The 16,813-nt window shown below is 40.2% G+C and overlaps 1 protein-coding gene across 3 annotated transcripts in view; it reads left to right on the forward strand.

Annotated features, from left to right (window-relative positions):
* KCNB2 (potassium voltage-gated channel subfamily B member 2) overlaps window positions 1-15,224 on the forward strand; it is a 251,054-nt gene extending 235,830 nt beyond the window's left edge. For 2 of the 3 annotated variants that reach the window (XM_079983074.1, XM_079983073.1), the window contains one exon: window positions 465-8,775. In XM_079983074.1, coding sequence (XP_079839200.1) covers window positions 465-2,636 — 2,172 coding nt within the window. In that variant the 3' untranslated portion in view covers window positions 2,637-8,775. Of the gene's footprint in view, window positions 1-464; window positions 8,776-15,098 lie in introns of those variants that run through there. The other variant, XR_013840511.1, reaches the window with a different exon arrangement.
* Window positions 15,225-16,813: the final 1,589 nt, after the last annotated feature.

Consider the following 16,813-nt stretch of genomic DNA (forward strand, 5'->3'; position numbering starts at 1 on the left):
GTCCTATGAAAATATTATGTGACAGGTTGGAGGACCCTCCAGAACACTGGGAGCTGCATGGGAAAAGGGAAATTGGCGTGAGTTGCCTTGGTCACCCACTTCCACCAGTGAGATTTCTCCATCAAAAGGCCAGTGTGGACAGAAGGAGCTCTTCTGTTTGCAGAGGGTGAAGTTTTGATCCAGCCCCAGTTGTTGTTCTCCAACTCCCATCAGCACTAGCCATCATGGCCAGTAGTCAGGGATTATGGAAACTGTAGTCCAGCGGCATCTGAAGCGCCAGAGATTCCTCATCCTGGATCTTGCATGAACTAATCAGGGTGACTGGGTATAGCAGATCTTGTCTAATTACAGTGAGATGAATATGATGACCTGCAAACCTATTAGTGCACTATTTCTGAGGATGAACTTCTAATATCCATTATGATTTGCTAACTACATTTTTTTTGCTTATTTTTGTTTTACAGATTTTGGCCATTGTATCTATTTTGTTCATTGTGCTGTCCACCATTGCTTTGTCACTCAACACTCTACCTGAGCTTCAAGTAATTGATGAATTTGGACAACTAAATGACAACCCCCAGCTAGCACATGTAGAAGCTGTGTGTATAGCTTGGTTCACTATGGAGTACCTTTTGCGTTTCCTGTCATCTCCAAACAAGTGGAAGTTCTTCAAAGGTCCATTAAATGTGATTGACTTGCTGGCCATTTTACCCTACTATGTCACCATTTTCCTCACAGAATCCAACAAAAGTGTGCTGCAGTTCCAAAATGTCCGCCGTGTTGTTCAGATATTCCGTATTATGAGGATACTCAGGATCCTTAAACTTGCCAGACACTCTACAGGCCTTCAGTCTTTAGGATTCACACTCAGGAGGAGTTACAATGAATTGGGTTTATTGATATTATTTTTAGCAATGGGTATCATGATATTTTCCAGTCTTGTATTTTTTGCTGAGAAAGACGAAGATGCTACGAAGTTTACTAGTATCCCTGCATCATTTTGGTGGGCCACCATCACTATGACTACAGTAGGCTATGGTGATATATATCCTAAGACTTTACTAGGTAAAATTGTTGGAGGATTGTGTTGCATTGCTGGAGTGCTGGTAATTGCTCTACCTATTCCCATCATAGTAAACAATTTCTCTGAGTTTTATAAGGAGCAAAAACGGCAGGAGAAAGCCATTAAACGAAGGGAGGCACTTGAGCGAGCAAAAAGAAATGGAAGCATTGTCTCAATGAATCTAAAAGATGCCTTTGCCCGCAGCATGGAACTGATTGATGTAGCCGTGGATTCCGGTAAGACTGAGGAAGCAGCCAACTCCAAGGAAACCCCTGACGATAACCACTTATCTCCAAGCCGGTGGAAATGGGCCAGAAGGACAATGTCTGAAACAAGTTCTAATAAGTCCTTGGAGAATAAATATCAGGAAGTAAGCCAGCAAGATACCAACGAAAAGCTCAACAATATTGTCACAGCCTCCAGTCCCCAACACTTGAGTGCTCAGAAACTCGAAATGTTATACAATGAAATTACTAAAACTCAGTCTCAACCTAATCTCAATGCCAACTACCAAGGCCCGTCAGTGAAACCTCCCTTATATGAGGAGGAAATTGAAATGGAAGAGGTTGTTGGGCAAGGAGAACCATCCATGTCAGGGCCCAGAGACATAGTGACAGACATGAGAAGCATTTCCAGCATTGATAGCTTTGCCAGCTGTGCAACCGATTTCACTGAGACAGATCGGTCTCCCTTGCCCCCATACTCTGGTTCTCACCTGCAGCTAAAGTTCCCACCTGACTCTGTCCATTTGGAAGACCAAAGAGCAAAGAGTTCTCAGTTTTTATCACACACCAAGGATAAAATGTTTGCCCCCAGAGATGTCACCTTTGAGTACTCCCCAGTTGACACAGCCATGAACATGGATAACGCTGGCTCCCAGTCTCTGCTTCATGGCCCTTTGCACTTTGACAGCTCCATGTTAAGTCCCAAAAGTTCTCTCAAAGGAAGCAATCCATTAAAAGCAAGGTCCCTTAAAGTTAATTTTAAGGAAAACAGAGGTGGCGCTCCACAAACGCCACCGAGCACTGCAAGGCCACTTCCAGTAACAACAGCAGCAGATTTCATGCAATCCACCCCTCCTCAGCATATCAGCACCATTCTCTTAGAAGAGAATTCACCACACGGCGACAGGCCCTTGCTGGGTGCTGATGCCTCCATGGTTTGCCAGAGCATTCCTAAGAAATCATCCCCTTCTCTGTTTCCAAAACAAAAGCTTTTTACTTTCCCTTCCAAAGAGAGGAGAAGCTTCACCGAAATGGACACTGGAGAAGAAGACGACTTCATGGAGATTCCTGGAATGACAAGACATGACAAAGAGCAGGATATCAAGACAAACTGCTACGGGGAAAAACACAAAGATGGGAACCATTTAACAGAAGAGCCTCGAGTCAGCTCTTCTTCCCCCAAAATCTTGGGGCAAAACTGTACACAAGACATTTACTGTGCCGGGGGGGATGTAAAAGGGGACAATAGCCAAGAAGGTCACAAAATGGAAAACCACTTGTTTTCCCCAGAAATCCATACAAATCCTGGAGAAACTGGCTACTGTCCCACACGGGAAACCAGCATGTGACTAGTCAGGAGAGCAATAATGACAAAAACTGATTTCTTAAAACCACAATTAGTAATGCCTATGAACTAAAACATGGGAAGCCTCAGAAGTAAAAAAAAAAAAAATGTTATTTTTGCATGGCATGAAGAGTTGATTAGTTTAAGTACTGTTTAATTTAAAAGTGGAAAATCTGCTTTTTTTGTAACAAAAAGGAGAAAAAATCAGTTAAAAAATGATGCAAGAACAGTGAGTAAAATAAAGAGCTCTTTTAGGAGCCCATATTCTGCAACGTCTGACATTTTTGGTCCTTTCACTAATGATTGTAGATAAGTCTTTTTTTAAAAAAAATATTTTAACTTTTTTTGCTCTTGGTTATAATGAATTTTGGGAATTTGCACATGAAAGGATGAAATGCCGATGCATGTGTTCATAATGATGTGAAACAAGGTGCTTTGAGCCTGCAAAATGCATACATTTGTAAATAGTTTGGGTTTGTGGGGAGATCTACAGTTATCAAGGATATGTGGAAAATACATTTCCCGGGACACAGGTACTTCCTTCACAGTTTGCTGCCTGGAGGATTTGTACAGACTTATGTTGCAAAATTGCAACTTCTTCTTAAAGCATCTCACCTATTTTGCTTTCTGTTTAAAAGCTCATAAAGTATAAGCTGTTTGTTTAAGTAAATGACAGTGTTTTCTCATCTATCTGTGAAGTAAATCATAGCTCAAATTATTTTTATTTGCATAGATTTCACGGATAAATTTGCAAGTTTTGAGTAAAATTCTGTTTAGACTGTGCAAGATTTAATGACCAGAAATTGAAAACTTGATATAAGAACTGCCAAAATCAAAACAAAGACAAGGACACCATTACGTTACATAATAAAATTATTTCTATGGCAATAAAATGTGCCAAATGGCCATGAAAAAATGATTATTTTATATTTAAAAGTTCAAAAGTTTGTATTACAGTTACGATTGCTGTATGCACTATTGTTAATATCTTATTTTTTTAAATGAAGTTTTTGTGGTTGTAAGTTTGCTTCTAAAATCTCTTTAGGAGTACTGTGGCTTTTGTCCACCACTTCTTTACCACTAGGCGCCCCAATTTTAGATAACTTATTAATTTCAGAATACCAACATGATTACTCTTTCTTGAATCAACAGACAAGGATTGCTGCTTTATGAGCAAAGTTGGAAAACTCAGAGTAGACAATCTTTTCATTGTGCCCAGCCTCTGCTTCAATTTTGCAAAAGTGGTGTTTTATACAGACTTTGCTGTGAGCAGTTTTGCTCTATCAGGTTTTTCATATCTAATTATTGCAATTAATTAACAAATTAACAAAATCTTTTGAAACTTCTGTGGATTTCTTCTTCTTCATGTTCTTCCATCACATGCATTCTATATTAATCAATAGGATAAAAGCTCTCCTGCAATAAGATAAAACAGCATGTGAACGGAACTTTCCAAATTGTGTACCTTTTACCCAAATTCCAATAATTTTAGTAGAATCATTATTTCTGCAAATTTAAAGAAGCTGTTAAATGCATTAAAAATATTTTCAAATCACAAAAAATATTGGACCTATAAGCTTAATAATTTTAATTTTCTAATAAAAACAATATTCTAATTTGGGGGGGAGAGTTCTTCAACATAAAACCTTACCCACTTACACTGATTTTACTCAGTACAGACCACTTAAAATTCATGTTAGCTTCAACAGAATAATTTCTAATATAGCTGAGCAGAATTCAAAATTTCTCATATGCTTTCTTAAAGGAATTTTTCCTTTAATTTCCTTTCCTTTTTTCTTTTCCATTCTTTTTTCTATTTGGCTGCAACAGCCTTCAAAGAGAAAACTGGGCCTTATCCTGTCGCCCTCAGGTTTTACTTTTGTAAGGAAATGTCACCATCATGTATTTAATATGTGTCTTTTGGACCAAATACCAAGCACAGCAAAAGTCATCTTTATTTTTTTCCAATTCTTAGACCCTTTTTAATACTTGCCTTTGTTTTTAAATACAGTATCTCCAGATATTTCTCTTAAGAATTAATAATACAGTTAAATGTCATTTTTTAAAAAACAAAAAACAATGTCTGGTCATTAGGTCTCAAAATATGCATTTGTTCTTCATGGCTGTCCAGGTAATTATATTTCTGCATATGATTTAAGTTAATTATGTGGCATTCTGCTTAATCCTTTTCAATGACCTCCATTTTATTTTATGAACCTCCTTTGTTTATGTCTCTTGTTTTATTGATAGATATTCCCATTGACTGAGACTAAATGCTAACTAGCTTTTAAAAGACATTGCTCTGTAATTTCTGTACTTTTTTAACACCATGCTGCCCTATTTGATCTGTCTTCATAATGACAACCATATAAAGAACAAAACCAAAGGCTAAATGAAACCTTGGGCTTCGGTTGAAAATGGGAGGTTGGTCACTGATTTCAATGAAATCCTAGTTTCATTCATAATCCTTACCCAGGGAAAACACTTGTTGGCTAACATGACTGTTCTATCATGAGCTATAGGTGGAAGGATCCAAAGCTAAAATATGCTCTTTTCATATGTAATAAACTATTCCTATCTTCAGAGCCCTGCTGATGTACCATATGAGATACATGTTGACATTCCTTCCCCTTGGCTAGTACTGGCTTCATTCTACATATGTGTCAAGACTTTAGATTGTATCCGGTGTTAGCTATACTCAGAATAGACATTGAAATTAATGAACATGACTTAGCTTAGGTCCATTTATTTTATTGGGTCTATCCTGAATAAAACTTAGTTGAATACAACTTTTTGTCTCCCAAGCTACGTCCATCAAGCAATAATTTGGAAGCCCTTTGCTACTGGATACAAAAATGTTCTAAGCTTATCTGAATCTGACCTCACATATGTTGTTAGGAGTAATTCCATTTGTGCCACACACAAAAATGATCATTAACACAAGAGGATGCCTTTGCGGCAAGCTCAAGAGCATGAACCTATTTTTGGATAGTGGAGAAAGAGAAGGTGTTTCATTTATTTTCATACATATGGGCCTCTATAAAGGGTAAGAAACATTGTGTCCTCTTCCTAAAATGGGTTTAAGAACCGAAGCTTTACTAAAGATAGCATACCATCTAGATAGCCTGTAAGCAACTATATGTTCTACACTTAGTCCAGAGCAGCGAATGTGGTGCTCAAGTGATGTTGTTGGACTCCAACTCCCATCCACCCGTCAGTATTGTCAGTGGTCAGAGATTATGGGAACTCTAGTCCAGCAACATGCAGAGGGCACCATGTTGGCTACCCTGTGATAGATTGTTCCTTTCTATCTTATGGAACAACAACATCTGACATCACATTACCACTCCATGTTCATTATGGCTCTACAACATCACATAAGTCATTGTTTGTACTTCAAAAGCAAACTCAAATTACAGGTAAAAAAACAGTGGCACCTTAAAGACTAACAGATTTTTATTATGGCATAAACTTTGTGTCCTGACTAATGCAGTTTTGGTGACAGCATTTCCAGTATTTGGTCACAGTAAACTTGGAAAGGAAAGGAAAGGAAATGGAGAACAACTCTCACACTACAGGACGAAACACAGCAACAAGAGGGAGAAGGAAAGGCAGAGTACCTGTGAGTACCTAAGGCATGTTTAAAAACACACTACTGCTATGTTTAATTACCTGTTGCTTGTATAGTAAGGTAACTATTGTCACAAAAGTCAATGTTAAGACTTTTGTTCCAACCCTATATTGCTTGCCCATCCACCACTATTCTTGAAACCAACATAAAAAATCCCATTCACTGCTGTTTGGGGATTGCCTGCTAAGACTGCCATCCTCTGGCTAGCTTCACCAACTGAATCCAAGTGTGATGTAGCCAAAAATGGTTGCATACTAAGAGTTTAGCAAGGATGCTCTTCTAGCTATATGACATTATAAGATAATAGTATATTTTTCAGCAGTGCTAGTCTAGGGTTCTCTTCTGCCCCATTTTCCTAAAGGGGAGAGAAATGTATTCAAATATGCTAAGGGATATATTTAATAACCTGTGACTCTTTGCCACAAGTTTTCCAAAGCAACTCATTTCTCTCTACTCAGCTGATCACTGATTTGGCACTTGATCACTGATTTGGCTTTGTTCTGTGATAACTGGGAGGTGGTGTTGCTGGCAACTCACCAAGCAGAGTTCGACTGTGTACAATTGATAGATAGCTTGTCAGAGACTTGGAAGCGCTATTGTTCAGCAAGCATTGCCAGTGGTGGACACATTCACTTTTTGTGTCCCACTTTGATGTTCAAACCAAGTTTACACCTTTCTGTAGTGATATGTGATGTGCTTAATGCAGTTTAATACATAGATTTTCTCAGGGACAAAAAGAATTTGCACTGAATTATTCCAATGAAGCAAGCTGCAAAAGCTTGCTTACATTACAGCCGTCTGTCTAAGCTCCATTGGGTTCAAGTTCAATTGCAGCCTTACAAAGCAATCCAGCCCCCCCTCAAACCTGACCCGCTGTGATGGAGAGAGTATGGATGTGGCAGAAGTGTCCCTCTGCTTGGCTCCGCTGGCAGCATCCTTCACCACCACAAATGTTCCCCTAGGACCTGCTGAAAGCACAGGCAGGCAGACGCCACTACCTCTGGTATCCCTGCCAGTGGTAACTAGTAGAAACTCCTGAAATGGGACATTTCTGGGGAAGGGAGGGGTGAGAAAGGAATGGAGCTGGGTCAGCAAAGGATTTGCTGGATCCAAAACCAGTCCAGGTACCAGCAGTGACTCTAATTTGGGCCTCTCTGCTGTAGCAGAGCTGGGGGATAAATTGCTCTCACTTTTCACCCAGGACAGCATGAGAGGCAGGTGCTTTGGATGTGGCGGCTCCTCTCCTTCCAGGAGGGAGTTAGACTGGCTCCCTTAGTGGGCTTCATGCTCTTAATTTGTTTTTGGAACAAGGCAGTGCAAATTTATTTATTTATTTTAGCCCAGAAACACTATACTTTGCAATTGTCTTGAGCACAGCGCATATAAAAAAAATTCCTCCCCAAATCAGCACCCGTTTGGCTTCCTTCCTTTTTTAGCCTTTTCATGTTGGGATGCTGCCCACCTCCATTTCCTGCGAGTTTCTGTAGCACAGGCTTCCTCAAACTTGGCCCTCCAGATGTTTTTGGCCTACCACAATCCCTAGCTAGCAGGTCCAGTGGTCAGGGATGATGGGAACTGTAGTCTCAAACCATCTGGAGGGCTGAGTTTGAGGAAGCCTGATGTAGCACATCAAGCTGCAAAAGCCAAAGCAGGTGCACAGAAGTATGCCTGGCATTTTTGTAATAGCTGGGGGTTTGTTTCAATGTGCTGATGCCTAAAGGCTACTTTCTTGTATCCCCCCTGTGCCTGAGCACTTTGGGGACTTTTTTTTAGGGACTTGACTCTTCCCATTCCTCTTTTACATATGCATAAGTATCAAGCTACTAATCTTTGGTCAAGCCCAGTGTCATAGCAGCAGTGAAATGGAGGTTCTTCCAGATAAACAAATATGTGCATGCCATCTTGGCATCTCACTTACTATGAGAAATATCAGAAGAGCTGCACACACCCCTTTCCCACCTTTGCTTCTTAAAGCACAGCACAAACACACAGAGAGAAAGGTGCCTGGAGGATCAACAAATCCCTGGAATGTAATGCAAATCACATAACACACACACACACACACATGTGACGTTCTTTCTGTTCATGCATGAATCTGTTTGGATCCTGGCCAACGCAGCCTCTCACCTTTATTATAACGAGTGAGCAATCTTCGAAGAGGACACAGTGGTCTAAGTGATTGCTCCGAGTGACACAGTGTAGCACTCAAAATACTGTTCATTAAGTGTCAGACTCTACTGAGACAGCAAGCAGTATTAGTTTGGAGACAGCACTTCTGTACACACACATTATGTAACAAGGTGATCAGCCTTCCACAGTCTGGGGCCCTCCAGATGCTGTTGTACTCCCATCAGCCTTAGCCAGCATGGTCAGGCCAATGGTCAGGGATTATGGGAGTTGTAGTCCAAAAATATAGGCATAGGGCTGATCAAAATCCAACTCCACAGAAGCCACAGCTGGCCATGAAAGCAAACGGGCTGCTGCTCTCTTGGAGCTGCTTCTGATTTATAATAAATAAATCAGAAGCAGCTCTCTTGGAGCTGCTTCTGATTTATAATAAACAAGACCACAACCTGCCTGCAGAGTGTTTTCTGCCCATGTCTTAAATGTAAATGGCTACTACATAAGTGGACAATGATGGAGAATCAGCTTCTCAACCATGTATATTTATGTCCTGGGGAAAAAGGGTGGATAGGCTTTTCTCCATATTGGGTGTTACATGAAATTATTATTTATTTAATTTTTCCATTGTCTCCCTGTATGTTCACTTCATCATGCTGCTTACACGGGGGGGGGGGGGGGGTTCAGATTTGTTCTCACAATAGGGATGGAGCCTTGGGTCCAGAGATTCCCACGTGATGGCAGAAAACGCTTCTGTTCATCTTAAGGGTGCTGTTTTGCTTTTGAGAGGGTCCCCCTGGAGTGGCTTCTCCAGAGCAAGCTACAGCCAGATGAAAAATCAGCACAGCCGTGTGTCAGTGGAAACACTTTCTGCTTGCACACAGGGATCTCTGAGTAAGCCAGCCCTCAAAAAGCAGTATCCCAAACCAAGCTGAAACTAAAAGATTGGCTCATTTACTGGGGTTCAGGCAAAGTGGTTTCCTGTCTGTCTAGGTCAGAGTATTGGAGAGAGAAAGAATTGCATCCCACATCCCTGGGCGGAGGGCAGAGTTTTAGTGTTATTCTTCTATATATTCTCAGAGCTTTAGCCACGTTCATCATATGCAAGTCAGTGCCAGCCATGCAGATAAAAATCTAAACATTTAGAGATCAGTTTTCAGTAACAAACAGCACTCAGCACTTAGCCTGTTGCATCGAGATAACTGTAAATAACCACTCAATATGTACTGTTTCATGTTTATCAGTTAGATGTTATCTCTCATATTTGTTTCATATCTACAGTAGCATGGACTGAGTTTACTTAACAATGTTTTCTTCTATGGACGCTACAAATACTGTGGTGGGGGAGGGAAGCACAACAGTATTTTTTTAAATTGTACTGGCACAATAGCTGTGTCTTTACTATTGCTCAGTTTTCAATGAATGGCAGCATTTCACTGTAAACTGCTATACTAACAACATATTCTCCTTTTTAAAAAACAAAGCATCCTTTTGGGATAGGAGATATGTGCATATATGATAAGTCTCATCTAATCTCATTCATCTGCCTTTACAAAATGCCCCATCCAAAATGGGAGAGTCTGCTGCTTTTGTTGTATATATTACTTCTATTTTAGGGATGGAGCAGGACTGAAAATTACAGTGTTCTTGTAAGGGCATTTTGCAATGGTAACAGCATCATGCATGCTTTGTTGCATCTTTGTATTTACTAGAAATGTCTTGTTTTCACCTTTTATTTTTCTGTAGAGAGCATACCACTTTAACTCCCCACCCCTACCCCTCCGCTGTCCATCTTGCACCATTAATAGAACTTCACATATAATGGTATTCGTATCAATGTTTCCATATCAGCTGCATTTTAACATCATGAAAAGGAAATGTGATTATTTTTATTTTTTGGTTATACTAGTTTTTTGCTGATCAGCTAAATATTTCTGCACCAATCAGCATTTAAATATGCATGTGGTAGTCTGTATTGTACAGTTGTTCAACATCAAAAATACTTGTTTATTTTCTGTCAAATGTCTGTAAAATGAATGGCATTGTTCTCCATTTCAGTCTGCCAGAATAAGCAGAATAGTCAATAAATGTGTAAATGAATCATCTGTGTCTCATTTCAGTTCTCTGCATGAAGCCACTTTACATTAAACATTACATACATACCAAAATGTCAATCCATAAGTGACTTTGGGTTTCATTTTGGGGGGAAATGAACTTAAAACCTATTGGAAGAAATATACAGGATGATGATGGGATAAGAAAGGGTGCTTTGCATTGTTCATACTTTGCTTCAATAGCTAATTTGTTCCCTTACGAGGCATCTCAGCCCAATTCTCCTAGGTTATGTCTGCATGAGTAGCCCTCTTTTTTACTTCTCCATTCCACTATAGATTGTCCCTTGTTGTATCTTGATTTTCTTCTATCGGTAGTTCCTGTCCTATACTGTTAGGTCTCACAAGTCTTAAATCAGTAACTTCAGGACGGATCATTTCCCTTGCTTGCTGCTCCCACAGCAAACACTTGCCTATGAAGATAACCCACTGAGTGTCACTTCCACACCATATGTGTAAAGCACAAGGCTTCCCCCAAAGAATCCTGGGAACTGTAGCTTGTTAAGGGTGCTGGGAATTGCAGTTCTGTGCAGGGTAAACCTATGCACCGATTGGTTTGAAAGTAAAAAGACAGTCAGGTGCGCTGCTGGCAGCCTCTCTACATTCCTGTGCACACAAGAAAGCCCATCTGTGGATGTTATGGAATTTTCTGCAAATGCAGGCACTCAGAAAGGCTGCAGAGTGCAGACCACTGGAAGGATGATTTGCAGAATAAAATGAAGGATGCCCCCCAAAGACTCCTTGTCAACTTTGAAAATAAGATAGGCACCCATCACCTGTGAGAATTTCACCAACATTTTCAATCTCCTCTTTGATTATTTTTTGAACACAATTTCATTAATTACTAAAGAATGTAAAAAAAGCAAAGTCAGCACAGCACATTTTGTTGCTGTTCCCTGAGTAGCACTGATGTGATTTTCAGTTTCTGTGGTGTCTCCCTGCTGCTACATCCATCCTTTCCCATTTGCCTGCTCCTTCCTGCATGGCTAGCTGCATTCTTCTGCTTGGTCTGTCTCTTTGGAACACAAATATTTTTGCTTTACCTGGGAGGAGCTGAATTTTGACACCGCTGGCTTCTATCACTCCTAGGACTGCCTATGCAAGCAATGGCAGACTTTGGGCTCTCAAATTTCAGCAGCACCCTGTGCGATGCTAAAATGCAGCGCCTTCCTCATGCTTCTTGCACTCTGTTCTACATCATTGCGGTTCTACATCATTGCAGCATCAGCACACGGTGCAGCAGAACTGGTCGCGCTACCCTAAAACCACTTCTGATGTAAGCTTTCCTCTTGGGATCTCATGTGCCCTGTTTATCTGACTCATTCTCAAGGGTCTATAAGTGTGTACATTATAGAAGGCTTCTGGTTGCCAGTACAAGAGCTCCTAAACCCTTCAGGGGAAGAGACAGACACAGAATCTCCAAGCATGGGGTAACAGGTTCAAGATAAGGAGGCTTTTTAACCAGAGGGCAGCACATTCCAGTACAGAAGTCAAGAGATGCATTTTCAGGATGACATAATATACACTAAGGGTAGAGAGCTAGTTCATTTGGCATCATGGTATGACAGTGAATGATCTATGGGGGAAATCAGTTTTTTTACAACAACAACAACAACAACATTATTTTTTAAATGGCACAAATCCCTTTTTGGCATCATAGCTGTTGACATCATAGCAGTCAAAAGAAAAATGTTCAAACGTCTTTTAAATTTTTTTTTTTAAAAAAAAATACAAATCACAGGGTTACTGCCCCTGTTATGGCATGTGTTCTATTATGTATTACAATTGCATTCTTTATAAGTAACTAATATAGTTGTCAGCTATGCAGATCACTAATACTCTTTCAATTTGTTTTATATTCAGGGCCATTTTTCTCTTGAGAACACTGCACAGGGCAAAGGGTTATGCCCCTCCTCCATGGTGCAGTCCCAATCCAGATTTGGGATATGGGGCATAGCTGCTATTTAAAAAAAATAAAGATACATAAATAATTATTGTAGCACTAATTTGTCCCTGACTCCCATTTCCATAGGCAATAGTTTCTTCATTGTGTACAGCTGTATATACAAATAACTGAATCAGTAAAGTTCTTTATCTTAGTAAAAAGTTCATAAAAAGTTAACAATTTGATTCCTGAAAACAGCCCAGAGTTGTCTTGTCAGCAATAGCCAATTTTGCTGATTTGTTTCCTGCCTAGACAATCTTGGCTCGCGGCAAGCAGCACTGCATCATGCCGACCTTGCTGTCACCTCCCCCTCTACCTCCTGGAAGTCAGGTGGCAGTGCCCCACCGTGCCATTTGCTACTGCTTCTGGTGGCTTTTCGCTATCTACACCACCCCTCCAAATCACCAAAATATTCCTCCCCTCCCACACTGACACCTGTGAACAGAAGAAGGGACTGCAAGGGGCAATTTCAGATCAGTGCTAAGGAGGAAAGTTTCACAACCTCCTTTTTCTCTACACACAGTGTACAGTGGTACCTCAGGTTACATACGCTTCAGGTTACAGACTTCACTAACCCAGAAATATTACCTCAGGTTAAGAACTTTGCTTCAGGATGAGAACAGAAATCGTGCAACAGCGGCACGACAGCAGCGGGAGGCCCCATTAGCTAAAGTGGTGCTTCAGGTTAAGAACAGACCTCCAGAACGAATTAAGTTCTTAACCCGAGGTACCACTGTATAATTTTATAAAATTATTTCCTTCCATTTATCTTCTATCATCAGCCAGAGTTGCACAAAGACACCGGGCAGTATTTATTTACAAATAAGATTTGCACACTGAGACATTCCCCCCACCTCCATTGACATAAAAGACCTTCACTTTGGCTGGACAATGCCTTTTCTCTTAAATTCCAGGGCTGTGACATCCTCTGATGTTAGCATTTGCTCCAGTATCTCAATATTTTCAAAATCAGTCCCCGGTACCTGCAAATGTCTTCTCTAACAGTCTGTATCTAGTCTTTGGCTCTTATAACTACCAAAAGGCCACCATTCCTTCCTTCATATCCTGTCAGTTGCATTCAAAGTGTCTTCAGGGGAGTTTGAATGTGCTTAGGAGTGGATGCAGCTTTCTTACAAACAGTCTTGCATTAACCGATATTTATTGTACTCCATTTAAAATATTTGACACACACACAAAAGAAAATGATTTTTCTAAGCGTTAAAAGACCATTGAGCAATAAGAATGAGAACAATTGATCTGTAAATAAAACGTGAAGTCAGGCAGAATTCGAGACAGGAAGGAAACGTGACAAAATGAAGGCATCAGACAAAAGGAGCTTGGGGTGATTCTGACAGGGAAAATGGTAAGTGTGGAGGGATCAAGCACCATTGCCCTCTTCCCTGTTTTAAAGAGTTGATCAATGTTCAAAATATGAAGTAAGAGGGTCAAAACTAATCATATTTTCAGAATTTGGACAGTGTGGTTTATTTCCATGACAGTGCAGAATTATTTGTTTATTAAATATCTACCGGACCCTTCCTTCTGAAAGAGCCCAGCGTAGCAAACATAACAAGATACAAATCAATTAAAGCTGTTTAAAAGTATCTAAGTGAAATTCCAATAAAGATGGGGAAAGATCTCGTCTTAAAACACTTGTCAAAAGAGGAAGGTCTTCAGCAGGTGCCAAAAAGGCAGCAGAGATGACACCTCTCTAATATTTAACAAGAAGGAATTTCAATAGTCAGTGCTAAAGGCCTCATTCCTGTATTGTGCAGAATGGACCTCCTGTTAAGATGGCATCTCTGCAGAGCACAGTGATTAGGGTTTTCTTGCTACAAGCCCAAGCTCTAGCCAATGGGTTCGCAGCTGAAGTAAAATCAGTGTTTCAGACCAATCCAGTTTAAGGTTTGCCATCCTCCAGAAATCATACTTCAACGTATCTACACACCAAGCTTGGGCCAATTAAAAGATAACACAGACACCCCACCAAAGCATCCTTTACCTAGTCTATGCAGTGGTGGCACACACTGATAGCAGGTTCTGGTGAGATCTCACATGACACCACCAAAATCTCACAAGATTTATTGTGAGATTTTGGTGAGATTTCATGAGATCGCGCCAGAAATTGTCACTGATGCCAGCGCCACTTTCCTGATGATGGCAGGGGGAGCAGGCAGGGTGCCCACAGGGATGAACCCTCAGCAGCTTCTTCTGCCCAAGGTAGTTGCTTCACACTGCTTCATGAGTGGGCTGGCCCTGAGCCCAGACATGATGGCACGGGCCATCCTTGATTGGATCTCCCAGAACTTCCCCTACCCCCCTTTCAAACAACTGTTAGGTTTTCATTAGAGCAGCCATGCTAGGAGAAAAAGGTGTTCCACATTTCCACTCTAAATCCACTCCATCAGCTGCTATTGATCAGGGAATGCACTTCGCTACACTAGAATTCTTATCGTGTCCAGAAGAGATTCATGGAGAATCTACTAGTCTCATTCATTTCTATTGATAGTGACTAGTGAAAGCTGAAATGGGATAATTTCTTTATAAAAAGAAGCATTGTGTTGGCAGATTTTTATTAGATTATAAAACTAAACATAAGATTTTTATTGTTCTTATTAGATTTTACAACTAACAAATCCTTAAAATATTTTTTCTAAGGCATATCATTAAAGGTTGATGATGATGATGGTGATGATGATTAACATGTACCCTGCCCATCTGAGTGGGTTGTCCCAGCCACTCTGGATGGCTTCCAAGAGAATACAGAAGAACACAACAAAACATCAGACATTAAAAGCCTCCCAATACAGGGCTGCCTTCAGATGTCTACAGAAGGTCGCATAATTGTTTATCTCTTTGATGTCCGATGGAAGGGCATTCCACAGGGTGATTCTAATTTTGTTATAAAGTGAAGACTTTCTGTTAATGACATAAATGTTTTACAAAGTAATCAAAGAGCAAAATTTCAAACATATTAATTATCCTTTTATAAACTGGTGTGCTTACCATTTTATCAACTGGAGTAGGTTGGGTTTTAAATTGGCCAGCAAGTAATTCCCACTACTCCGTATGTTTATTTTGCCAGTATCATCAATCAACCAAAATTCAGGTTCTGTGTGTGAAGTTTTGGTGTATGTTCACTGTGTTTTATATTGAATCATTTTTTATATTTCACACCGTATCACTCTGGCAGTGCTACATTTCTATTTCATGGATTCAAATAAAGTAATTGGATGATTGACTGACTGACCACATCCCTGAGTTACCATCATGGTTCCCTGAGGATGCAGGACAAAACTGTGGGCCTGTAGAAAACAAGTGGATAAAAATAATCAGGTTTAAGAAAACTGAAGCTTTTAGTGCTGGATCCATTACAAAAACATCCTCTTTGCATTATAATGATGAAATGTTCATTCTAATGAAGCATGCTGAAACATCAATATGTTATTTGTTACCTGTCTGGAAATGACTGGATAATCAGATTACCAGTAAATTTTTTTTCCTGCATAAGAGCCATTGATTCTGTGACTGTTTCAAAACTCCAGCCTAGAGGTTTGGGGACAGAAAGTGTCCCACACAGCCAACAATATTACAAATTTCCCATGAGTGGCTTGCTAATATGAGCTTTGGAGAACTGACCTAACTAGATGAAACAGGTCTCTTCACATAGGGTTAAATCCTAAGATAAATTAATGTAAGGATGCTCATGGAAAGAAGTTACGGAAAGTTACCTAAGTTCACCTGTCTTAGAATAGAAGTCTGTTTTTTGTTGATTTCCACCTCCACCAGAAGCCACTCCCTGCACACAAGCACACACACCATTCTACCTTGTTCAGGAGAGCCCTCAAAGGGGTTGGGGAACTTCTTCTGTTTTGTATCCCACTTGATGCCTCAGAATGGGCTGTTGAAGTAGCTCCTTTCTGTGATAAGAAAAACTCATAGTCCGACTGTTTATGCCTATGAAAGAGGAGAAGTGGCCAGAAACCGGACTGGCAGTGGATTACTTCTTCAACATTAGCAAAGGGAATAATCTTGTCTGCACCTGGGGCACCCAGCTAGTTCAGGGGTTTGCAGGACAGGCTGCATGACACACATCCAGATGTTGATGTGATTTACCCAGAAACAATGTGTAAGGAATACTCAGGATTCAGAATAAGGATTTTCCATATATTTTCCAACCACTAGCATATTGGAATTGTGAAATTATTCACAGGGAAAAGAATGTGTGCACAGATATACACACAGCACAGATATAGACACACACACAGCACAGATATAGACACAACATTTTTGTAATGCGAAAATCAAGTAGTCTATATTTCACCTTTCTGGATTTAGCAAGTTCACTGTATGGGCAACAGTTAGAGATAAAA

This window comes from Podarcis cretensis (genome assembly GCF_951804945.1).
Source record: "Podarcis cretensis genome assembly, chromosome: 7".
Lineage (NCBI taxonomy): Eukaryota > Metazoa > Chordata > Lepidosauria > Squamata > Lacertidae > Podarcis > Podarcis cretensis.